This window comes from Salvelinus fontinalis, chromosome 6 (assembly GCF_029448725.1).
Source record: "Salvelinus fontinalis isolate EN_2023a chromosome 6, ASM2944872v1, whole genome shotgun sequence".
Lineage (NCBI taxonomy): Eukaryota > Metazoa > Chordata > Actinopteri > Salmoniformes > Salmonidae > Salvelinus > Salvelinus fontinalis.
The window spans coordinates 28,713,228-28,739,808 of NC_074670.1; the positions used below are offsets into that span (position 1 = coordinate 28,713,228).

Genomic DNA, 26,581 nt, shown 5'->3' on the forward strand with positions numbered 1-26,581 from the left:
CATCACTGTCAACACAGAAGAACTAGACTGAATACTTAAAGAAACTTGGGATGGAAGGTTAAATTACAGAGACAGATTAATTTCTCATAATCAACTTCTTCTCTAAAATCTCAAGGCTATCTTTCAACTAACAAAGAGTTAGGCGCGTTAATGAAGAGTAAAGAAAATCTCCCCTTTAAAACCCTTTTTCTATGCTCTCTCTTGATAATGACTGACTTGATGTTTATGTTTTCTGGGCATCCTCCTCTCTCTCTCTCTGTCTGCACTTCTTTCTCTACTCAACCTTCTTACCTTTTTTCTCTCTCCTATCTGACTCTTCATCCATTCTACAACTTGATCTCTCTCTCTCTCTCTTTCTTTCTTTCTTTCTTTCTTTCTTTCTTTCTTTCTATCTCTCTTTCTATCTTTCTCTTGATCTCTCTCTCTCTCTCTCGCGCTCTCTCTTAGTGAATTCCTCACAGGATCAGACCTGCTTTTTATGCTTCACTAACTTTCACTCAAAGTAGCGAGAGAGGAGGGAGAAAGTGAGGAGAGAAGAAGAGGGGTGGAGAGTGACACCACACCAAAATGGCTGGGGCAGCATGTGTAAGTTTTAAACAACAGCAAATGGACAAAAAATACATTTTGTAAAATGGAGAGAATTAATGTCAGAAAGCCGGGGCAACCAACAAAGCCTTGCCAGTCAGGGGAAGAGCCCAGAAAAGAGTTGAAAGCGAGAGGGAGAGGCAATGGCCTGCACAAAGGATAGCAGCTGAAGTATTTCTCAGTAAGAATGAAAAAGAGCTTCTGATAGAAATGGGAGAATATTATTTTAATATTTTTTACTTTATTATCCCCATGGTGAACTATGAATATGCTTGAGGAACGGATAGCATGAGTGAAAGATGCTTTGTTGCGAAAAAGGAAGCCGATTCTAGATTTAATTTTGGATAGGAGATGCTTAATGTGAGTCTGGAAGGAGAGATTACAGTCTAACCAGACACCTAGGTATTTGTAATTGTCCACATATTCTAAGTCAGAACCGTTCATAGTAGTGATGCTGGATGGGCGGGCAGGTGCGGGCAGCGATCGGTTGAAGAGCATGCATTTGGTTTTGCTTGCATTTAAGAGCAGTTGGAGACCATGGAAGGAGAGTTGTATGGCATTGAAGCTCGTCTGGAGGTTAGTTAACACTGTGTCCAAAGAAGGGCCAGAAGTATACAGAATGGTGTCGTCTGCTTAGAGGTGGATCAGAGAATCAGAGAGGTTCGGCAGTTAGAAGTGGTTTATATGAGAGAGAGAGAGAGAGAGAGAGAGAGAGAGAGAGAGAGAGAGAGAGAGAGAGAGAGAGAGAGAGAGAGAGAGAGAGAGAGAGAGAGAGAGAGAGAGAGAGAGAGAGGAGAGAGAGAGAGAGAGAGAGAGAGAGAGAGAGAGAGAGAGAGAGAGAGAGAGAGAGAGAGAGAGAGAGAGAGAGAGAGAGAGAGAGAGGAGAGAGAGAGAGAGAGAGAGAGAGAGAGAGAGAGAGAGAGAGAGAGAGAGAGAGAGAGAGAGGAGAGAGAGAGGAGAGAGAGAGAGAGAGAGAGAGAGAGGAGAGAGAGAGAGAGAGAGAGAGAGAGAGAGAGAGAAAAAAAATATGAGGGCATGCATGTAAAACTATTTGTGTCCATACATTATATGGGTTTATGGGTGTTTGGAATATAGCGTTTATGTCTCTTTGTCCTCTGACATAAACCACACCATGCCTTCATGTTGACGTACTGAGATAAGGTAACATGCTGACCAATATACTGTACACACAAACAGTCTATCAGTGGTTCAGAGCCCCTGTTTATCCAAAGTGGGTCTGGATCATGCAGTGTTTGCTAATGACCTTTATTGTCCCACGCTGCTGATAGAGTGCCAGATAAAGTTAGCTTTTTCTCCTCGTGGCACCACACTGCGAGAGACGGGCAAGTACTGACACATAGCTGCCTAATACTCTTCCTCTCTATCTCGCTCTTCTTGCCTTCTACTCATTTTCCTTCTACTCATTTTCCTTCAGCATACCCAACTCCTAGGCTACTACACTGTCTGTCTATCATTGGATTGATTTTAAAATAACCAATTGTTTTCATTAGAGTTTGTGTAGTGTGTTACTGTTTGTGTTTGCTTGTTTCACTCACCTTACAAACTCTACTCTTTCACGTTTATACTGAACAACACTTTTATCTCACTTCTTAGGTTGAGTCTTTTTGTATGCGCTTTGGTCTCCTCTCCAAGCCCCATTTTCACAACTCTTATGATGCAAAGTACTGTGCTTTAGTGTAAAACCTTCAATCACACTAATTATAGCCCAGGGGTGTAATAGTATACAGTTAAAGTGGCAAACTCTGTAATAATGTTTACTTTTGGGGTAAATCCAGAGAAAGAACCCTAGATAGATGTAGGCTATTGGCAAAAGCTATGATGAGTGGATGAAAGAAGTGATAACAGATGAAGGTGTGCATCCCAAATGGCACCCTTTTCCCTACAGTGCACTACTTTTGACCAGGGCCCATAGTCAAAAGTAGTACACTGTATAGGGAATTTGGTGTCATTTGGGAGGCAACCTAAGTGTTGTTTTTGATATCTCACATAAAGTAAGGATGTTGATGCTGAAACCAGGATACAGTTACCCAGACAGAAAGGTCGATTTTGTTAGGTGTAGATGCAAGGGATTAAAAAGGTAAAATACCTCTGTTTTTTTCCTATGTATTATATTTCATATATCATAAATCTCTCAATTCCTTTAACAAATAAAAATCACTTTATACCCAGGGGTTTACTCATATTTACAGTGCTGTTGTCGGGCCATGGGTCCCACCCAGGGGGACTACTGATTGGCTGTTTGCTGGTAGAATATTCAACAAGCACCTGGCTAGCTGTTATGATTGGACACAGCCAGTGCCGTTATGTAAATGAGCACCTGGTGGCGTTTTCTGGCCTCTGGGTGAGTTGAGGTTTGAGCAGGGCTCTCGTGTGCGCAGCTGAAGCTAGGTTTCCGCGGTGAAGTAGACGAATAGAGAGCGACGAACAAACGGAACGGAGATATGAACGGTTTTCTCGTCCAGTTCTCACTTTAATCTTGGCAAATGTGAGCTAGACAACTTGACATTTTCATCTACGTTTTTGGACGTAACGTGTCGCCTATTTTGGAGTGCTTTGTTGTTTTCAGAGTTTAAGAAAGGTCGAACGCGCCGCGCAACAACTGCAGGTAGCGTTGGATTATTCCCGTGGCGGAATATTTTGGTGGACAGTCACAGTCCGACACATTGCGCACGGGATATTCAAAACATTTAGAAGTTGCGATTGGTGTCTCATATCTCCGTGACTTTTAGGTAAGTGGTAAAAACGACATCACGTGTATGCATTGATAAAGAGGTTACATATCTGTACGCACTGTCAATAAACGCAAAATGCTAAATCGCTTTACTCATGCCAGTTAAGGAGCTGCTGTGGGTGGGCTATCTTAGACGGTAACATGAGGTATTTATGTCCGTTTGTCTGTGCATGGGTGTTTGTGTGTTCATGTCAGTCTGTCTGCCTGCCTCGCTGTGTCGATTGGCGTCAAACAGTCTCGGTGTAAGGCGGGGAAGGCTGGTTTGGACTCCGGCCACGGCACTCTGGAAGCGCATAGTGAGGTGTAACGTTGCAGCCACATTGCTTGTTTGCCTGGCCTGGTGATTTGATAAATTCTATCTTCCAAGAGTCAACGAACTAACTACTTAGTTATTACATTGCATCATTCACGTCTTCATCGGTGATATACAAAGTAGCTAGTTAAGGTTATTGTACTTAGGCTACAGTGTATCCCTGCAGTATAAAAAGTAGCCAAATGTATAGATAGCATAGTTACAGTACATTGTATCTCTCTAAGGGACAACAGAACTGATAACCCAAAACATCGGCTTCTTATTAGACCACATAGGCCTAAGTGCTCTTCACGTCATTCTATTCTATTATTTGAAAGATGACCACTGTAATACCAGTGTATAAACAGTGTATTACCTAAACGCACTATGTTGTTCAATCGTTTTTTGTTCTTAGTAGGCCACCTATATGAATTAGCTGGCCTGCATTAGGCCAAGGTCTATGCCACATTTAGCTTTTTCATGCATATCCTTATTTAGGCTACATTTTCCATTAGATCTCTTAGGTGCTTATCTGATTTACTGCCCACAATTGACCCCCCTAAATTGCAAATGGGCTTGAGTTGTTTCAAGTCATTCCCCCTGCCGCATTCCATACTAAATAACCTTTCAGTGACATGGTTCGCTTTGAATTATCCAGAGTGTGTAAACTATAGAGGTAATGGGCCGATTCTATTGGTATGGGGGTCCTCATACCCAGTTGGTGTGAAACACAATTCTACGGATGCAGAATACTAAAACTGTAAAAAGGCAAAGGGTCAACGGTCCTGGATGTAAGAAAAACGGGGTCAATAAAACGTTGAATGTTTACCATGATGACCTCATAGCATCCAGGTGGCCATTGTCACACCAAGATGGAACATGGCGCGGTTACTGACCTTGCGACCTCGCGCGGCAAGCAGGTGACCCCAAACAAGGCAGAGCCGCTTGAATTTCGTCCCTGTGGGATACACCAGTGTAGCGAATGGGGAGTTCTCCTCTGGGAAGCAATCAGTCACTGGAACAAACCCCCCAAACTAGTCTAAAGTACTGCCAGAGAAAATAAACATGTTTTTAGAGAATCCAGTCTCAACCTATGGAACACAATCGGACACCACCAAAAACGGAAGGGTTTTTAGAAGGAACACGTGTGGAAGAAAGGGAAGGAAGAAGGAGAAACATGTCCATTATGTCTCAAGCATCATCACCCACAGTGTTAATGAATCCATCATGGAAAATGAGTGGATCAATTATCCTCTGACAGAGACATTGAGATGAATTACAGTGAGTGAGAATATGCTTTCTCGTAGAACCAAGTGTGTGTATGTGCGACGTGTGTGTGTTTTTGGGACACAGAGTAAACGATAGGGTTAGGGGGGGGGGGGGTAATTGTGCAGAGAGAGCAGGGGTCTGGTTTCTCTTCCCTGGGATGAAAAGGCTACCTTTAGGGGGTATATATGCCTTTTATTGTGGGTAGATAGTTGTCCTGGCCAGGGGGCTGGTCCTGCTGCTGTGTAGGGAGGATGGTGTTGTTGGGGTGGGGGGTAATTGCTGCCTGGCTGGGGGGGGGGGGGGGGGGGGGGGGTTAGCTGCCTGTGGTTTTGTTAATAGATAAGAAGACAATAAAACCCTTTTCTCCCCCTATTCTCTCTCTTTCTCCCTCTCAGTTCAATTCAAGGGGTTTTATTGACATGGGAAACGTGTTTACATTGCCAAAGCAAGTGAAATGGATAAACAGTAAATATTACTCACACAAGTTCCAAAATAATTAAATCATTTAAAATGTCATATTATGTCTATATACACTCTTGTAATGAGGGGAAATAGTTCAAGTAAAAAAAAAGTAAAATAAATAAACATAAATATGGGTTGTGTTTACAATGGTGTTTGTTCTTCACTGGCTGCCCTTTTCTTGTGGCAACAGGTCACACATCTTGCTGCTGTGATGCACACTGTGGTATTTCACCCAATAGATATGGGAGTTTATTAAAGTTTGATTTGTTTTTTTTCCGAGTTCTTTGTGGGTCTGTGTAATCTGAGGGAAATATGGCAACCTTTCTCAATAGCAAGGCTGTGCTCACTTAGTCTGTACATAGTCAAAGGCTTTCCTTAGTTTTGGTTCAGTCACAGTGGTCAGGTATTCTTCCACTGTGTACTCTGTTTTGGGCCAAATAGCGTTCTAGTTTGCTCATTTTTTCAGTTTATTACTTGATACATTGGAAATAATTATCTTTTTGTGTTCTCATGATTTAGTTGTGTCTTATTGTGTTGCTGTCCTGGGGCTCTGTGGGGTATTTGGTATTTTTGGTCATTTTATTAGGATCCCCATTAGCTGTTGCAAAAGCAGCAGCTACTCTTCCTGGGGTCCACACAAAACTTGAAACATGACATAATACAGAACATTAATAGACTGTGTTTGTGAACAGAGCCACAGGACCAGCTTGCTTAGGGGACTCTTCGCCAGGTTAAACTCTGTAGGGGATGGCTTTCTCTCGTGCTCTCTCCCTCTCTCTCTCTGTCTCGCTCTCTCTCTTTTTCTCTTTCTCTCTCCCCTATTTTCTCTCTCTCTCTCTATGCCTCCTCTCTGTCCCCTACACACTCACTCTCCCCTTCTCCCCTCTCCTGTTCTAGTAGTACCAGTGAAGAATGAGGACATAGAGGAGGAGCATTGTGTTGATAGATAGACCCCAAGGGATCTGTTCTATCCCTGTCTAATGGGCATTTGGATGCTAATTCTTCCATGTCGTCCAAAGAGGATGGTTGTCATTTCATAGTCTGGTTCTATCAGCTGTAGAGAAGAGACGAGAAGAGATTGACATATTATAGCCTACAGTATTTAGATCAAACTTCCAGAATGTGAGTATACCGCTGCATACAAATTGGGTTCTTGTGAATTCTTTGGAGTTTTGTACAGGAAAGATGAATTTACAGAGTCAGAATGATTTTCTTTGTAAGTGCTCTATGCAAGTTGTCTGTTCAGTCTATCAGTAAGAGGTATCTGTTGGAAGCATTTTATATCTGTTGGAGGCACAAATATTGTACAATCCAGGTGTGCAAGGCTCTTAGAGACTCACCCAGAAAGACTCACAGCTGTAATCACTGACTAAGGGGATGCTAACATGTATTGAGTCAGGGGGTTGAATACTTATAATCAAGCTATATTTAGTGTTTCATTTTTTTAATTATTTTTTATTATACAGTTGTTAGATTCTTTTTTTCACTTTGACATTGCAGAGTATTTTGTGTAGATCATTAACAACAAATGTATCAATTTTAATCACAATTTGTTAACATAGCAAAATGTGGAAAAAGTCAAGGGGTGTGAATACTTTCTGAATACACTGTAGATGCATGTAGTGACACAAAGGCATGCATACCACATACCATGTAACTACACATTATCAATAAAATGTAATAAACGTGACAAAATGGATGATGGGATATAAGTGGTATAACATACAGCAGTATGTTAAAGATGAATAATGTAACTGGGTTTAGGTGATTGTGAAGCATTCAGGTTTAGTCTCCGCCAGTATACAGTCACACAGGTTAATCATTGACCTCGTGGCTGATGACACTATTGTCCTCTTTTTCAGGTCATTGTGTTTATGAGATACATTTATTAGATGTAGTGTTAGCAGAGAGACTGTAACGTTACATGACATCAATCTTCAAAAGGAATGCGCTCACATGTAAAACAATATATATTTATATTACTGGTTCATTAAACGTGAATCAAAATAATAAATGAACCACACGCTGCCTGCTTGCAAAACCTCACCTCTTTATTGCAATCTACTCTATTTCAATAGTCAATGCTTCCATCTATCATTGAGGTCTGTTGAACTAAACATTGGCTATTGAAATAATAAAGAGCTGAAACTTTGCAAGCATACACAGTGTACAGGATTTTGTTATATAATCTGTAATCTGATAATAGCATCCTTTTATGGAGTGTATGGCTTGTATGGAAGCAGTTATCTAGTCGTCCATATCACTGGGGTTTGTTTTGGACTAATTGGCTCCCAACAGGCTGACCGACCTTACGTTCAGGAATAATTAAATTACCAAGGATGAGCAGGTTCCATCCACACGCTCAGACAAAGTAGGCTTTTACGGAAGACACACCCAAAAAGAAACCATTGGCTAAATTGTTTATCTCTTGTCCTAAACCAATTTCCCCTTGGTCTAGACAGCTAGCTAGACTTTTCAATCCAAATTCTTTCCCATACTTTTCTCTTGTGAGCATTTGAATGGCTGTCAAAGAGAGAGGAAGAAGAGAGAGAGAAACTCTAAATTGTATAATGGGCGGTGACACTTAAAAGTGGGATGTGAAGTCGTTTTTCGGTTTGTTTCAAATCTAAAAGGAAACAATTTCTGAGACCCATTTGATCTCCCCCTCTCCATCCGTCTCTCCCTCTGCCCCATCCAACATACCTTTGATGCGGTAAGTGATCATTCTGGCAATCTGTCTCTCTCCAAATCTCTCTGAACATCTCCTCTTTCAGTTCATCTTCCACCACACCCCTCTCTCTCTCTCTCTCTCTCTCCCCCTCCGGCTGAAGCAGCACTAGATCATTTATCCCTCTATTCCTTTCCCTCATCCTCCCATCTCTTTATCATTAACCCTGATAGTGTTGGTATGGGGCTGGGTAAACAGTTTGTGTCTATTGACTGTGGCTGGACTGTTTGAATGAGTGAATCTGTCAGTGTATCTTATCTGGGGATCTCACATACCCTCAGCATATCATGGCAGCATAAGAGTTGACTGGAATTCCTCTGTCTGCATGCAGTGTAATGAGGACTCATCTTCAGGGTTGTTCATTTCAGTGATACAGTCAGGGAGTATTTGAATAGTGAAGTGTGTGCCCCCAAACAACCTAAAAGGCATTTCAGATCATTATATTGTAAAGATTTTACTGAATAAATTAATTGTGTTTGTTTTTTTATGAGTCAGAGTCAGACTCACTGGGCTCTAACAAGTGTCTCTCCACATTCTATATGACAGCTATCATATTTCCCTACGATAAGTATGGAAACGAACAAACTTCAGTTGACTTAAATCCAAAGTAATGAGCTCTTTTTCTTTCATCTCTCTCTCTGTTGACTCACGTGGTACAGTATCCCACCCCCGCAGTCATTACTCAGGTCTTCCAGACGCCTCTAGAAAACTTTTAAAAAGCTTCAGGAAAAAAATGCCACGATGCCATGCTGAACATCAAAGAATTGCTTATTTTATCATGTTGACCAGGGCCTAGGAGAGCTTGACCAGGGCCTAGGAGAGCTCTGGTCAAAAGTAGTGCACTATATATAGGGAATAGGGTGCCATTTGGGACTGAGCCGATGTCTCTTTATCACCTCAGTGTTCTGAGTAACACCATCCCTGTTGAGGTTCTGACTATGACATCAGCCTTCCCCTTCCAGGCATTAGGACCAGGATACTGCCGTGTGAAGTGTCAGTGAGCTCTTTTTAGAAGCAGAGAGAAATTAGCTGGTAGAGGAATCAACCGATGCCTGAGGGGTGTAAAAATGATATTGGGTGTGTTCGTGTGTGTGTCAGTGTGAGTTACATCTAGTACCAGACTCCACGTTAATCAGGTTATCAGGAACTACTCCAGAGCCGACATTAAACAGCTCTGAGGGTGTCTTCAGCCTTCCCCTGTGTGACCATTTATTTGTCTTGATGAAGAAGTCGGTTAGTGAAGTAGAGTCTGTTTTTCTCACTGCAGTTCTAAATGCTGAGCCTCGCACAACACATTCTGGTTTGACCTGCTCTCTCTCTTTTCTCTCTGTCTCCAAACTATTCCTCCCTCCCCCCTTTTCCCTCCTGTCCTCCTTTCCATTTCAATGCTAACTCACTGGGTGAATCATTCTCACCCTCCTGCTGCCAAGGTCCCGTCTTTGTCTAACGCTGTCTAATGCTTACTCTATATTTCTGAGTCAGGCTTCTGAGTCAGGCTGAGCCTCGCACAACACATTCTGGTTTGACCTGCTCTCTCTCTTTTCTCTCTGTCTCCAAACTATTCCTCCCTCCCCCCTTTTCCCTCCTGTCCTCCTTTCCATTTCAATGCTAACTCACTGGGTGAATCATTCTCACCCTCCTGCTGCCAAGGTCCCGTCTTTGTCTAACGCTGTCTAATGCTTACTCTATATTTCTGAGTCAGGCTTCTAAATATGGAAGCCCCCCCCCCCCCCCCCCCTCTCTCTGCTCCTCTACTCCTCTCTACCACTTTCTCCTCCTGTACCCATTTCTCGTTTCTTCTCCTCTCCCCCTTTTCTCTCCTCTCTCTCCACCATGGTGGACCGGGCGGCAGTCCGTTTTCTCTCTCCCCATTGTGAGAGTAGCACGGTGCCGTCACGTACTTCTGCTTTCTCTCCTCCCCCTCATCCCCTCTTTCTCTCCTCCCCCTCACCCCTCTTTCTCTCCTCCCCCTCATCCCCCTTTCTTTTCCCTCTCCGCAGACAGGTGGTAGTGAGACAGTGTAAATTGAATTCAGGGAATTGGTCTGAGGCCTTGTCACACTAGAACTGTAACAAACCCTCAGAGGTCCAGTATAGCTAGAGTCACTGTAACAAACCCGCAGAGGTCCAGTATAGCTAGTCAGTCTAGCATCACAGATTGATATTCACTCTATCGCCAGTATGTCATTAGGATGCCAATGCTACTACAGATATATTACATACTTGTTATTGTATAGGTCTCATATGGAAAACTGTTATTCCTATGCCTAGGGCTCAATTCAGTTAAAACATAATTTTTTCAGTGCTAAAATTTGATCTCCAAGACCATGTTTATAGCTTGAGACTTAAAGAGTTTTGACGGGTTCTTAATTCAGATTCAGTGGCAGTACACCTCCCTGGATTTTCGTGACTGCACTTCTCTCCCATCTAGGGCGGCAGGTAGCCTAGCGGTTAGAGCATTGGGTCAGTAACCGAAAGGTTGCTGGTTCGAAAACCCGAGCTGGTCAGGTGAAAAATCTATTGACGTGCCATTGAGCAAGGCACTTAACCCTAATTTTCTCCAGGGGCGCCATACTACTGTGGCTGACCCTGTAAAGCACCTATCTGGTGTATGTGATATAAAACATATACTGAACCACAATATAAATGCAAGATGCAACCATTTCAAAGATTTTACTGAGTTCCAATTCATATGAGAAAATCAGTCAATTGAAATTAATTAATTCAGCCCTAATCTATGGATTTCACATGAGTTGGTCATAGATACCTTAAAATAAATGGGCCTCACATTTATGTATTTCTGTGTATTTCTGTGCATTCAAATTGCGAACGATAAAATGCAATTGTGTTCGTTTATAGCTTATGCCTGCCATACCACAACCCAACCACCAAAATGGGGCACTCTGTTCACAACGTTGACATCAGCAATCCGCTCGCCCACATGATGCCATACACGTGGTCTGCGGTTGTGAGGCCCGGTTGAACGTATTGACAAATTCTCTAAAACGATTTTGGAGGAGGCTTATGGTAGAGAAATTAACATTCAATTCTCTGGCAACAGCTCTGGTGGACATTCCTGCAGTCAGCATGCCAATTGCACGCTCCCTCAAAGCTTGAGACATCTGTGGCATTGTGTTGTGTGACAAAACTGCACATTTTAGAGTGGTGCACCTGTGTAATGATCATGCTGTTTAATCGGCTTTTTGATATGCCACACCTGTTAGGTGGATAGATTATCTTGGCAAAGGACAAATGCTCACTAACAGTGATGTAAACAAATTTGGCCACAACATTTTTGAGAAATAAGCTTTTTGTGCGTCTGGAACATTTCTGGGATCTTTTTTTTCAGCTCATGAAACATGGGACCAACACTTTACGTGTTGCGTTTACATTTTTTTGTTCAGTGTATATATACAGAACACCTTCCTTATATTGAGTTGCACACCCCTTTGTCTTAATTTGTTGGCCCATGTTTACCACAATGCAGTTGTATCAAGTTGGCTGGATGTCCTTTGGGTGATGAACCATTCTTGATACACATAGGAAACTGTTGAGCATGAAAAATCCAGCAGCATTGCAGTTTTTGACACACTCAAACCGGTGAACCTGGCACCTACTATCATTCCCTGTTCAAAAGCACTTAAATGTTTTGTCTTGCCCATTCACCCTCTGAATGGCACACATACAGAATCCATGTCGCAATTGTCTCAAGGCTTAAAAATCCTTTAACCCGTTTCCTCCCCTTCATCTACACTGATTGAAATGGATTTAACAAATTAAATCGATAAAGGATCATAGCTTTTACCTGGATTCACCTGGTTAGTCTATGTTATGGAAAGAGCTGGTGTTCCTAATGTTTTGTACACTCAGTGTATATATCCAGGATAGGGATTATGGAGAGAGGGAGTGTAGCTCCACTAGGCCAGGTGTAATCATCCGTTTGAGGCCCAGAGCAGTTCCCTGGACGTGCACCGACAAGTACGGAGATCTTAGTCCTGTCTGAGAACCAAAACAAAATCGTTGGAGTAGCAGACAGTGAGAGTGAAACAAAATTCTTGTCCCATGGGAACCTATTGGAGTCCAAAATGGCACCCTATTCCCTACGCAGTGCTTTACTTTTGAACAGAGCCTTTTTTTTCTCAATATTTAAAAAATATTAATATTGTAGATAGATTGTGGCTTATATCAATGTATTGTCTGCATCATTTCCATACATACATATATACATACATTTTTGTAAATATATATGTGATGAGTAACCTTGCCGGAGACTTGAAAGCGTTGTCAACCTCTAGATCTGATGCCTAGGCTTTAGCTCAGTGTGCTAACGTGGTCTAGATCTCATTCCTAGGCTTTAGCTCAGTGTGCTAACGTGGTCTAGATCTGATGCCTAGGCTTTAGCTCAGTGTGCTAACGTGGTCTAGATCTAATGCCTAGGCTTTAGCTCAGTGTGCTAACGTGGTCTAGATCTAATGCCTAGGCTTTAGCTCAGTGTGCTAACGTGGTCTAGATCTAATGCCTAGGCTTTAGCTCAGTGTGCTAACGTGGTCTAGATCTGACGCCTAGGCTTTAGCTCAGTGTGCTAACGTGGTCTAGATCTAATGCCTAGGCTTTAGCTCAGTGTGCTAACGTGGTCTAGATCTAATGCCTAGGCTTTAGCTCAGTGTGCTAACGTGGTCTAGATCTAATGCCTAGGCTTTAGCTCAGTGTGCTAACGTGGTCTAGATCTAATGCCTAGGCTTTAGCTCAGCAGTTTAAGTTGGTCACGTACACAGTTTAGCAGATGTTAAAGCTGGTGCAGCGAAATACTTATTTTACTAGCTCCTACCAATGCAGTAAAATGTCAAACAAGTAAAATAGCATGTCAAGAATCCAGTATATAAATACATATGTGGTGTGTGTATAAAGTGTAACTGAAATGTCATGTACAGTAGTAGAAATATTAGAATGAGCTACACTACGTGAACAAAAGTATGTGGACACCTGCTCGTTGAACATCTCAATCCAAAATCATGGACATTAATATGGAGTTGGTCCCCCCTTTGCTGCTATACGAGCCTCCACTCTTCTGGGAAGGCTTTCCACTAGATGTTGGAATATTGCTGAGGGGACTTGCTTACATTCAGCCAGAGCATTAGTGAGGTCGGGCACTGATGTTGGGCGATTAGCCCTGGCTCACAGTCGGTGTTCCAATTCATCCCAAAGGTGTTCGATGGAGTTGAGGTCAGGGCTCTGTGCAGGCCAGTCAAGTTCTTCCACACTGATCTCGACAAACCATTTCTGCATGGACCTCGCATTGTGCACAGGGTCATTGTCATGCTGAAACAGGAAAGGGCCTTCCCCAAACTGTTGCCACAAAGTTGGAAGCACAGAATGGTCTAGACTGTCTTTGTACGCTGTAGCGTTTAAGATTTCCCTTCACTGGAACTGAGGGGCCAACTTTACAATTGGCACTATACATTGGGGCAGGTAGCGTTCTCCTGGCATCCGCCAAACCCAGATTAGTCCGTCGGACTGCCAGATTCATCACTCCAGAGAACGCGTTTCCACTGCTCCAGAGGGAAAGGGGGAAGGAACATAATGGAGTAACTGGAAGTTTTACTCCCTTAATGATTGACTTCTACTTGGCCCAAGCTGCATATAATGAATCAGAGTTTATTACAATACTTTTTTACTCCTGTCTCACTTCCCTAAAGAGTTGATTCATTGGTTTTTGTTGCATAAATATTTTCTGTCTGTCAGTTCCTCGTCGCTTAGATTGGTTCAGAGCAATGTTATTGTGCATGGCGTAAGTTTATGGTGTTGGCAGTTAGGTGAAGGGAAAGTTTGTGTGTGTGTGAGTTGTGGAAACTGTGTTTCGGAAAGCAGCGAGCCGTCGTAATGAGTCAAGCCACACTTCCCAAGGCCAAACTATTCCTGGAAATGAGTTTCCTTTCTTTCTTTCACTCTCTCTCACTCTTTTTCTATCGCCGCCGCTTTTAAAAATGACTTTTATTACTATTCTCTTTCCGCCCACTTTTATAATCCCCCCCCCTCTCCTTCCTCACTCTCAAGCATGTTCTTAGTTTCTCTCTCCATCTATCTTTCACCTCTCTCATCACTTTTTGTTCTTTTTAAAGGACTCACTTTTCCTCTTCCTGCTCCATCCTCTCAAAATCAGTTCAGATTCCAAACTTCTGACTGGCTGTACTTCCTGCTGACTGGTACTTCCTGGTATTGATGAAGTGTCAGCTGACACATACTAGTGAATCACTGGATTACTGAATGACTGGACCGCTGACTGACTGACCAACCAATAGCGCTGTACATACAGCCTCATCACAGAGGATATCCACCACAGCCATTTTTTCCAGACAGATGGCTTCATTCCATCTGTGTGTTTATTGTTCTTGGAATCCAGTGAGAGGATCCATATGTGCCGTTGAAGGACAACGCACCACACTTCTCTCAGACACACTTCTCTCAGACCATCAATAAGAGACAATACTGTGCAGCTGTATTCATCGACCTGGCCAAGGCTTTCGACTCTGTCAATCACCACATTCTTATCGGCGGACTCAACAGCCTTGGTTTCTCAAATGACTGGCTCGCCTGGTTCACCAACTACTTCTCAGACAGAGTTCAGTGTGTCGAATCGGAGGGCCTGTTGTCCAGACCTCTGGCAGTCTCTATGGGGGTGACACAGGGTTAAATTCTCAGGCCGACTCTTTTCTCCGTATACATCAATGATGTCGCTCTTGCTGCTGGTGGTTCTCTGATCCACCTCTACGCAGACGACACCATTCTGTATACATCTGGCCCTTCTTTGGACACTGTTAACTAACCTCCAGACGAGCTTCAATGCCATACAACACTCCTTCCGTGGCCTCCAACTGCTCTTAAATGCAAGCAAAACTAAATGCATGCTCTTCAACCGACCGCTGCCCGCACCTGCCCGCCCATCCAGCATCACTACTCTGGACGGTTCTGACTTAGAATATGTGGACAACTACAAATACCTAGATGTCTGGTTAGATTGTAAACTCTCCTTCCAGACTCACATTAAGCATCTCCAAACCAAAATGAAAACTAGAATCGGCTTCCTATGTCGCAACAAAGCATCCTTCACTCATGCTGCCAAACATACCCTCGTAAAACTGACTATCCTACCGATCCTTGACTTCAGCAATGTCATTTACAAAATAGCTTCCAACACTCAGACTGCATCCAATTTGCTGAGTAATCACAGTGACATCCGTTTTGTCACCAAAGCCCCATTATACTACCCACCACTGTGACCTGTATGTTCTCGTTGGCTGGCCCTCGCTTCATATTCGTTGCCAAACCCACTGGCTCCAGGTCATCTATAAGTCTTTGCTAGGTAAAGCCCCACCTTATCTCAGCTCACTGGCCACCATAACACCATAACCCGTAGCACGTGCTCCAGCAGGTACAGTGGGGCAAAAAGGGTATTTAGTCAGCCACCAATTGTGCAAGTTCTCCCACTTAAAAATATGAGAGAGGCCTGTAATTTTCATCATAGGTACACTTCAACTATGACAGACAAAATGAGAAAAAAAAATCCAGAAAATCACATTGTAAGATTTTTTATTTATTTGCAAATTATGGTGGAAAATAAGTATTTGGTCACCTGTATATAGATTTTTCTATTGTGTTATTGACTGTATGTTTGTTTATTCCATGTGTAACTCTGTGTTGTTGTTTGTGTCGCACTACTTTGCTTTATCTTGGCCAGGTCGCAGTTGTAAATGAGAACTTGTTCTCAACTGGCCTACCTGGTTAAATAAAGGTGAAATTAAAAAATAAAATAAATAAAAATGTCAATATCCCGATCGATCGGAGAGAGGGTCAAAACTTTCTGTTGGGCTACTGTCTAAGAGGGCAGCCATCTTCCCTCAGCTTCAGTGACCAATGGTGTTCTGAGAACAATAACCAATGACATGGAGGAGAAATTCATTGAGTCAGATAGTTTAATAATTCTTCAAGGGAAGGCGACAGCTTCAGGGAAAGGGTATCAGAACTTCTTGCAGGTTTAGTAAAAATGCCTGCTGGATGGTAGCACAGCACTCTAGCTGCCACTATTGTTCTTCTGGCCAGGTCTTCAAAGATTCTCAGAGAATAGCCCCTCAGAACCAGTAGTGGTGTTACCAGGCTAACAACAACCATGACCTAGCCTGGTCTCTGATCTGTTTCTGCTGTATTGTCAACTACAGCATAAATAAACAAAGGGCTATTCTACAAAGCAGGATAAATGAGTTAGCCAGCTAACTTGCCTAACTATTCTGAAATAACGTTGTTGTTTTGAGAAAGATAAGCTTGAAATGGGCATGGTCTAATTGACTCAGCAACCAATAACACATATCTAAGTAGGTATGTGTACCGAAACCCGGTATTAAACTGGCCCCGGGGCTAAATTAAGAAAGACCTTAGTATCGATAAACTCAGACGTTATCGGTTCTGCTTTCAGTACTGGAGAAATTAAGAAAATACATTTCCTATTTATTATTGCTACATGAACGTTATCTTGCACATTTTATCTCACCAACCGTTTCCAATTTGCAATAAGATTAAGAGATTTGTCTATGATGCATTTTCGTTATTCCCAATCCAGAAGAGATCTCTGTCGCGCGGAGCCTGTCTCTCTCACACGGTACAGCACGCACGCACACACACACACAAGAAAGACTTAATTAGTTTCGATGGCAGAGAGAACTAAACGTTCAGAATTGTGGTTACACTTCACCAGAGTCGATGCTGATAATGCTCGTTGCCACAAGTGCAACAAGACTTTTGCTCGTGTTTGTAATTTGTAAGTCGCTCTGGATAAGAGCGTCTGCTAAATGACTTAAATGTAAATGTAAATGTGTTTCCGCCCTTACAAGCAATCTGTCCAAACATCTATGGAAAGTGCATCATGTACAGGCAGAGAAATGCACAGTTTTCGACTGCCTAGCTCGTAGTTCATCTCTCGTCGCCCGATCTCCGTTAGGTATGTATGCTAGCAGCCTAGAGCCCACACACGGAGTTAACTAGATTATGAGAACATGGGTTCCTGAGAACATGGGTTCCTGATCAAAAGGAACCATTAGCCAGGTGATTGTTTAGCTGTGGGTGCGTTCAAAAATTAAATCACCCATTTAAAGATTTTGCAACTTTTTTGTTAAATTTGCAGCTACAATGAACCAACCCGCTGCTCCCTTTAATACCGCTGGTCCAAGAGAAAGACAAGCCCAAAGCCCCTTCACGTTGGCAGCTAGTGGGAGGATGACTGATGAGAATGAGTGCCACCTAGCCGAGACCAAGTTCATAGTGAAAGGCCTACACCCCTTTGCAACAGTGGAGTCCAAGGGTTTTAGGTAACAGTCTGTCAGTATATATATTGAGTTGTATTCATGTTTAGGATATAGTAGTATAAAAGGGTTGTATGTTAGTCCCATCACTCCACAATACACAACACAATAATTCAATAATGATAATTAAACACATGAACATTCTATTTACTGTAGGGAGATGAGCAAGGCACTCAACCATAAATACATCCCTCCCTCCAGGAGTTACCTCAGTGACACATTCATTCCTACCTGGTATGGTGAAGAAAAGGCCAATGTGATCACTGAGCTGAAGGACGTGCCAAAGCTAGCCATCACATCAGACGAGTGGACCAGCCTCTGCCAGGACCACTATCTCACTGTTACAGTGCACTACACAAGCCAGGGCAGTGTAAAACAGAAGGTCCTCCACACCAGGGCAGTGTAAAACAGAAGGTCTTCCACATCAGGGCAGTGTAAAACAGAAGGTCCTCCACACCAGGGCAGTGTAAAACAGAAGGTCCTCCACACCAGGGCAGTGTAAAACAGAAGGTCCTCCACACCAGGGCAGTGTAAAACAGAAGGTCCTCCACACCAGGGCAGTGTAAAACAGAAGGTCCTCCACACCAGGGCAGTGTAAAACAGAAGGTCCTCCACACCAGGGCAGTGTAAAACAGAAGGTCCTCCACACCAGGGCAGTGTAAAACAGAAGGTCCTCCACACCAGGGCAGTGTAAAACAGAAGGTCCTCCACACCAGGGCAGTGTAAAACAGAAGGTCCTCCACACCAGGGCAGTGTAAAACAGAAGGTCCTCCACACCAGGGCAGTGTAAAACAGAAGGTCCTCCACACCAGGGCAGTGTAAAACAGAAGGTCCTCCACACCAGGGCAGTGTAAAACAGAAGGTCTTCCACACCAGGGCAGTGTAAAACAGAAGGTCTTCCACACCAGGGCAGTGTAAAACAGAAGGTCTTCCACACCAGGGCAGTGTAAAACAGAAGGTCTTCCACACCAGGGCAGTGTAAAACAGAAGGTCCTCCACACCAGGGCAGTGTAAAACAGAAGGTCCTCCACACCAGGGCAGTGTAAAACAGAAGGTCTTCCACACCAGGGCAGTGTAAAACAGAAGGTCTTCCACACCAGGGGCAGTGTAAAACAGAAGGTCCTCCACACCAGGGGCAGTGTAAAACAGAAGGTCCTCCACACCAGGGCAGTGTAAAACAGAAGGTCTTCCACACCAGGGCAGTGTAAAACAGAAGGTCTTCCACACCAGGGCAGTGTAAAACAGAAGGTCTTCCACACCAGGGCAGTGTAAAACAGAAGGTCTTCCACACCAGGGTAGTGTAAAACAGAAGGTCCTCCACACCAGGGCAGTGTAAAACAGAAGGTCTTCCACACCAGGGCAGTGTAAAACAGAAGGTCTTCCACACCAGGGCAGTGTAAAACAGAAGGTCTTCCACACCAGGGCAGTGTAAAACAGAAGGTCTTCCACACCAGGGCAGTGTAAAACAGAAGGTCTTCCACACCAGGGCAGTGTAAAACAGAAGGTCTTCCACACCAGGGCAGTGTAAAACAGAAGGTCTTCCACACCAGGGCAGTGTAAAACAGAAGGTCTTCCACACCAGGGCAGTGTAAAACAGAAGGTCCTCCACACCAGGGCAGTGTAAAACAGAAGGTCCTCCACACCAGGGCAGTGTACAAATGGCGAAGTAGTGTCAGAGGAGATCTCAGACATTCTGGAAGAGTTTGAGACAGAGCCGAGCAAGATTGTAGCTGTGGCTGTTGATAATGCTGGCAATATGGATGTTGCCATCAAGAGGCTACACATCCTAAAAATAGGATGATTTGCAAACACCTTGAATCTGGCAGCGCAGAAAATCTACAAAATGACTTCCATTGATAAATGTCCAGCCGAATCAGAGCAGTGGCCGTGTGGTTCAAGAGGTCCTCGATGTCCAAAAGCAGCAGCTCCTTGGTAAGAAGCCAGTTCAATTTATTAAAGTATTATTTTGAAATTCCCACATTTAACTATGTAATTCAATATTCAAGTGTGCGGTAATTAAATGTATGTTGTTTTTTGTTGTTTCAGGCCTTCCGCAACACTCACTCATCCCTGATGTCAAGACCAGATGGAACGCTATCTAATGAGAGAGAGATTCATGGAGCAGTTTCCAGCGATCCAAGCAGCAGCCTTGGACCCACGACTGTGAAAAGCAATGACCAAGGACAACCTGGACAGTCTGAAGGACGAGGAGTTTGTCCAGCTCATGAGAATATTTTATACATCCACACTGTGTGTATCGTGTGAATAGAATGCCACCTGTGGACAGATCATATCCATCCTCCACAAACTGGAAGAGCACTTCACTGTGAAGCATGAAGATACAACGTTGGTGGCAACCATCAAAGAGAAGGTGTGGGAGAACCTCTCTGAGCGCTATCAGGATGAGGACATCCCAGCCTTCCTGCATGAGGCCACAGCAATAGACCCCAGATTTAAAGGGAGCCCGGTGAGTGATGTCATCTGCGACAGGCGGAGGGAGGCAAGTGCTGAGGCCAATGTGACAGGAGCAACACCAGGGCTGTCAGAGGAGCCGGAGCAGACAGACACAGAGCCAGACAGGCAACAGGAGGAGGAGTCTGAAGGAGAAGGAGAGGAAATGGAGGAGACAGTCCCTCCATTGTACAAAACAAGGAGTGCCTTGGAGGAGCTGTTCTCAGAGGAGGACAGGGAGTTGAGGTTGACGATCCAACAGGACACTTCGTCCCTCACCCTCAGCGAGTGTGTTGACCTAGAGGTCGAGCTCTACAAAGGCCTGCCTCCCATCCCCATAGCTGAAGATCCTGTGATGTGGGAGAAGAGAGCTTCTCTGCCCCTCCTCACAAACATTGCAACAAGCTACCTCTGTGCTCAAGCCTCCTCCACCCCCGGCGAGAGGGTATTTTCTACTGCAGGGAACACAATAAGCCAGGAGAGGTCCCGACTTCTGCCAGAGAAGGCAAATATGTTGATCTGTCTCCAGAAGAACTGCTAAGAACTGTTAGTCCTTTTGTAGCCTACCTGCATGCCCCACCCGTGTTGCTCTATACCACTGTATTTTCTTTTGCAGGAAAATATTGTTTATTTCATTTGTTTTACATTTCCATCATCACAACATTAGTCTATAATAGCAATGTTTTGAACAAATCACTGTTTCTTTTGCTGTAAATAATTGTTTATTTTATTTATTTGACATTTCAGAAAATAAAGCAGTGTTAATTCTGTTCTTAATTTGTTTCGTTTTTTTTTCTCGTCACAAATAACAAAAATAACCGATAAGAATACCGTTAAAGTACCGGATCGATAAGCAGTATCGGTAAGAGTAGTAATACATTAAAATCTTAACGATACCCATCCCTATACCTAAGTTTGGCTTTTTAATGAAACAAAAAATCAACAGTTATTTCTGCTTGTTAAAGTTAGCCTGCTAACTCATTGATCCTACGTTGTAGTATACCCCTCTGATGTGTCAAGACCTCACAAACAGATCTGGGACCAGGCTATCACTGACTCACAGACAAAACAACAAAACCATCTGCTCTCGTTCAGGAAAGCCTTCGACTGCCGCCTTGTTTCCCCGGCTGACGCCACTGAACACTGTAAGTGCTTGGAAGGTTAAAAGGTGTTTCCATCTATCCAGGACTCACCGGATGGTTGTGCCTCAGTGACTCCCTCTACTTCCTCTACTGGGTCCGACGGAAACCCAGAACAAAGACCTCTCTACTCTCTAACCTCCCCAGTGGAAGGGTTACTATTACTCCTGTCTGACTGACTGGCTGACTGGGGAGAGAAACGGTCTGTCTGTCTTACTGACTGGCTGGGGAGAGAAAAAGTCAGTCTAACTGACTGGCTGACTGGGGAGAGAAACGCTCTGTCTGTCTTACTGACTGGCTGGGGAGAGAAACAGTCAGTCTAACTGACTGGCTGACTGCGGAGAGAAACGGTCTGTCGGTCTTACTAACTGACTGACTGGCTGGGGAGAGAAACGGTCTGTCTGTCTTACTGACTGGCTGGGGAGAGAAACAGTCAGTCTAACTGACTGGCTGACTGCGGAGAGAAACGGTCTGTCGGTCTTACTAACTGACTGACTGGCTGGGGAGAGAAACGGTCTGTCTGTCTTACTGACTGGCTGGGGAGAGAAACAGTCAGTCTAACTGACTGGCTGACTGCGGAGAGAAACGGTCTGTCGGTCTTACTAACTGACTGACTGGCTGGGGAGAGAAACAGTCTCTGTGGCTGTTGTGTTCATGGACTCCACACAGAGAAAACAGAACACAGAGAATATAATAGATTTAGAATCAGCTCCTTGTTCTACCCCAGGCCCAAACTCAACCCCTTAGAATTAGACTGAGTGGAACGAACATTCCAACTCAAAGTTGGGCTTGATACCATCAACTCATATAGTATGGCAAACTCTCATAGTATGGCCCAACTTGAATGGGTGTTTTACTGGGCACTATTGATCTTAGCAGTTACCAGACAATCACATTATACACTGAACAAAAATATAAATTCAACATGTAACAATTTCAAAGATTTTACTGAGTTACAGTTCATATAAGGAAATCAGTCAATTGAAATGTATAAATTAGGCCCTATCTATGGATTTCAAAAGGTAGGGGCGTGGATCAGAAAACCAGTACGTTTCTGGTGTGACCACCATTTGCCTCATGCAGTGCGACACATCTTCTTCGCATAGAGTTGATCAGGCTGTGGATTGTGGCCTGTGGAATGTTGTCCCACTCCTCTTCAATGGCTGTGCGAAGTTGCTGGATATTGGCAGAAACTTGAACACGCTGTTGTACAAGTCGATCCAGAGCATCACAAACATGCTCAATGGGTGAAATGTATGAGTATACAGGCCTTGGAAGAACTGGGACATTTTCAGCTTCCAGGAATTGTGTACAGATCCTTGCGACATGGGGGTTCATCCATGAAGAGCACACTTCTCCAGCGTGCCAGTGGCCATCAAAGGTGAGCATTTGCACACTGAAGTCGATTACGACGGAAAACTGCAGTCAGGTCAAGACCCTGGTGAAGATGACGAGTATGGAGGGGAGCTTCCCTGAGACGGTTTCTGACAGTTTGTGCTGAAATTCTTTGGTTTGCAAACTCAGTTTCATCAGTCCAGGTGGCTCGACACAGATTTTATTTAATACATTTTATTTAACTAGACAAGTCAGTTAAAAACAAATATTTATTTACAATGACGGCCTACACCGGCCAAACCGGGACAACTCTGGGCAAATTGTGTGCCGCCCTATGGGCCTCCCAATCACGGCCGATTGTGATACAGCCTGGATTCGAACCAGGGAATCTGTAGTGACGCCTCAAGCACTGAGATGCAGTGCCTTAGACCGCTGCGCCACTCGGGAGCCCTGGGTTGGATGATCCCGCAAGTGAAGGAGCCAGATGTGGAGGTACTTGGTATGCGTGGTTACACGTGGTCTGCGGTTGTGAGGCTGATTGGATGTACTGCCAAATTCTCTAAAACAACATTGGAAGTGGCTTATGGTAGAGAAATTAACATGAAATTCTCTTGCAACAGCTCTGATGGACATTCCTGCAGTCAGCATGCCAAATGCACGCTCCCTTAAAACGTGAGACATCTGTGGCATTGTGTTGTGTGACAAAACTGCACATTTTAGAGAGGCCTTATATTGTCCCCAGCACAAGGTGCCCTGTGTAATGATCATGCTGCTTAATCAGCTTCTTGATATGCCACACCTGTCAGGTGGATGGATTATTGTGGCAAAGGAGAAATGCTCACTAACAGGGATGTAAACAAATTTGTGCACAAAATCTAAGAGATACGCTTTTTGTGCGTATAGAAAAGGTCTGGGATCTTTTATTTAAGCTCGTTAAACATGGGATAAACACTTTACATGTTGCGTTTATATATTTTTTCAGTATAGTTTGGAATGCAAATTACAATGTGATTGTCATGAGACATTGCAGTGCCAAAAGGAATCCAAACTCTTTTGTCAAACTTTTTCTGAAGCATACTTTTTTCTAAGAGCCTTTCTTCTCCCTCACTCATTCCCTCCTTCCTTCACTCTCTCTGTCTGTTTTATTGTTGTGTGGTGGGACAGCTGTTCATAACCATTCATTAGCAGTGGATTAGTCTGCATAAATCCTGTGAGTGGAGGGAGATGGCAGTGGGATAGGGAGATGGATGGTTAGCTAAACACTATGTGCTCCGCCTCGCTTCCCTCGCTAGCTTCTCCTTAAACACTGCGGCTTGTTTTTCCACTTCCTCAAAAACACTTGACTGTCTATGCTAAACATAATCTTGGTTTTGGTTAGTGGGGATTTCATTTGGTTGTATTTTCTTCAGAACCTAAGGTTTGTGTTTCCATCCAGTTTTGTGGTCGCTGGTCAGTAAAAGTATTTTATCTGTTGTAACATTTGTCAAGTACATTGTTATTGATTGTGACAGGGATCATTTTCGTTTACGATGTGGAGTGGTTACCGTGGTGACTGTGTAGGATTGTTGACATAGTGGACAGGCCACTGGAGGAAGATTCTCAGCTCTGGTTCTGCATGCTTAGAGTTACTGGAATCCTGTAAGAGACATATTTCAACATGGTGTCATCTGGCAAAGCAGACACACACTGCTTCACTCGTTTGGAAGGCTTGGGTGTTTTCACAAAACAAGCTGTCTACTCTCTCGCCCTCTCTGAACACTTGCACCCTGTATCTGTTGCCTAGCGCCTGTCTCTTGTTCTGGACAGCTGCACTGGCTGGCTATCCCTGAAATCTCCTCTGTGCCACACACACACACACACACACACTCTCTTTCTACTATGTCATCCATGTCATCTGGACCGCTCCTTCGTTCCATCCTTCTTTTCCATTCTCTATGCCTACAATTCCACTTTTCACTTGTCTTCATACCTCCCTTCATTCCCTCCCTCTGTCCATCACACTGTCGCTCCCCTTCCTCTGTGTCCCTACAGCTGTGTGTCAGCTGTCGGTCTGTGCCAGTGAAGTCAGAGCTGAAGCCGAAACACAGAGGGCCCACAGGAACCCCAGGCCACCCCTCTACACCCCCTCCCCTACCAGCTGTCTCCCCCTCCCTGCCCCCGTCACCCCCAATCATTAACCATCCACCAGTAAAACTACTGGACAAGCCCTTTTGTGTTTCATAGATGGGTAACTACAGCACCCTATCCATCCTATCAGGCCCCAGTCTAACTACTACAGCACCCTATCAGGCCCCAGTCTAACTACTACAGCACCCTATAGCACCCTATTCACCCTATCTGGCCCCAGTCTAACTACCACAGAACCATATCTGGCCCCAGTCTAACTACTACAGCACCCTATCAGGCCCCAGTCTAACTACTACAACACCCTATCAGGCCCCAGTCTAACTACTACAGCACCCTATCAGGCCCCAGTCTAACTACTACAGCACCCTATCAGGCCCCAGTCTAACTACTACAGCACCCTATCAGGCCCCAGTCTAACTACTACCCTATCAGGCCCCAGTCTAACTACTACAACACCCTATCAGGCCCCAATCTAACTACTACAGCACCCTATCAGACCCCAGTCTAACTACTACAGCACCCTATCAGGCCCCAGTCTAACTACTACAGCACCCTATTAGGCCCCAGTCTAACTACTACAGCACCCTATTAGGCCCCAGTCTAACTACTACAACACCCTATCAGGCCCCAGTCTAACTACTACAGCACCCTATCAGGCCCCAGTCTAACTACTACAGCACCCTATCAGGCCCCAGTCTAACTACTACAACACCCTATCAGGCCCCAGTCTAACTATTACAGCCCCCTATCAGGCCCCAGTCTAACTACTACAGCACCCTATCAGGCCCCAGTCTAACTACTACAGCACCCTATCAGGCCCCAGTCTAAATACTACCGCATCCTATCAGGCCCCAGTCTTACTACTACAACACCCTATCAGGCCACAGTCTAACTACTACAGAACCCTATCAGGCCCCAGGCTAACTACTACAGCACCCTATCAGGCCCTAGTCTAACTACTACCGCATCCTATCAGGCCCCAGTCTTACTACTACAACACCCTATCAGGCCACAGTCTAACTACTACAGCACCCTATCAGGCCCCAGGCTAACTACTACAGCACCCTATCAGGCCCTAGTCTAACTACTACAACACCCTATCAGGCCCCAGTCTAACTACTACAACACCCTATCAGGCCCCAGTCTAACTACTACAACACCCTATCAGGCCCCAGTCTAACTACTACAGCACCCTATCAGGCCCCAGTCTAACTACTACAGCACCCTATCAGGCCCCAGTCTAACTACTACAACACCCTATCCATCCTATCAGGCCCCAGTCTAACTACTACCGCATCCTATCAGGCCCCAGTCTAACGACTACAACACCCTATCAGGCCCCAGTCTAACTACTACAGCACCCTATCAGGCCCCAGTCTAACTACTACAGCACCCTATCAGGTCCCAGTCTAACTACTACAACACCCTATCAGGCCCCAGTCTAACTACTATAACACCCTATCCATCCTATCAGGCCCCAGTCTAACTACTACAGCACCCTATCAGGCCCCAGTCTAACTACTACAGCACCCTATCAGGCCCCAGTCTAACTACCACAGAACCATATCTGGCCCCAGTCTAACTACTACAGCACCCTATCCAACATATCAGGCCCCAGTCTAACTACTACAGCACCCTATCAGGCCCAGTCTAACTACTACAGCACCCTACAGCACCCTATCCACCATGTCAGGCCCCAGTCTAACTACTACAGCACCCTATCAGGCCCAGTCTAACTACTACAGCACCCTATCAGGCCCAGTCTAACTACTACAGCATCCTATCAGGCCCAGTCTAACTACTACAGCACCCTACAGCACCCTATCCACCATATCAGGCCACAGTCTAACTACTACAGCACCCTATCCACCCTATCAGGTCCCAGTCTAACTACTACAACACCCTATCCATCCTATCAGGCCCCAGTCTAACTACTACAGCACCCTATCAGGCCCCAGTCTAACTGCTACAGCACCCTATCAGGCCACAGTCTAACTACTACAACACCCTATCAGGCCCCAGTCTAACTACTACAGCACCCTATCAGGCCCCAGTGTAACTACTACAACACCCTATCAGGCCCCAGTCTAAC

General features: G+C 44.4%; 1 protein-coding gene across 5 annotated transcripts in view; it reads left to right on the top strand.

The window, feature by feature from the left end:
- The first annotated feature begins 2,935 nt into the window (after window positions 1-2,935).
- The window catches only part of LOC129857564 (epithelial discoidin domain-containing receptor 1-like), a 64,210-nt gene continuing 40,564 nt past the window's right edge, over window positions 2,936-26,581 (top strand). For 2 of the 5 annotated variants that reach the window (XM_055925961.1, XM_055925966.1), the window contains exon 1: window positions 6,220-6,482. In XM_055925961.1, the coding sequence (XP_055781936.1) occupies window positions 6,481-6,482 (2 nt within the window). In that variant the 5' untranslated portion in view covers window positions 6,220-6,480. Of the gene's footprint in view, window positions 3,336-6,218; window positions 6,483-26,581 lie in introns of those variants that run through there. The other 3 variants (XM_055925964.1, XM_055925962.1, XM_055925963.1) reach the window with 3 other exon arrangements.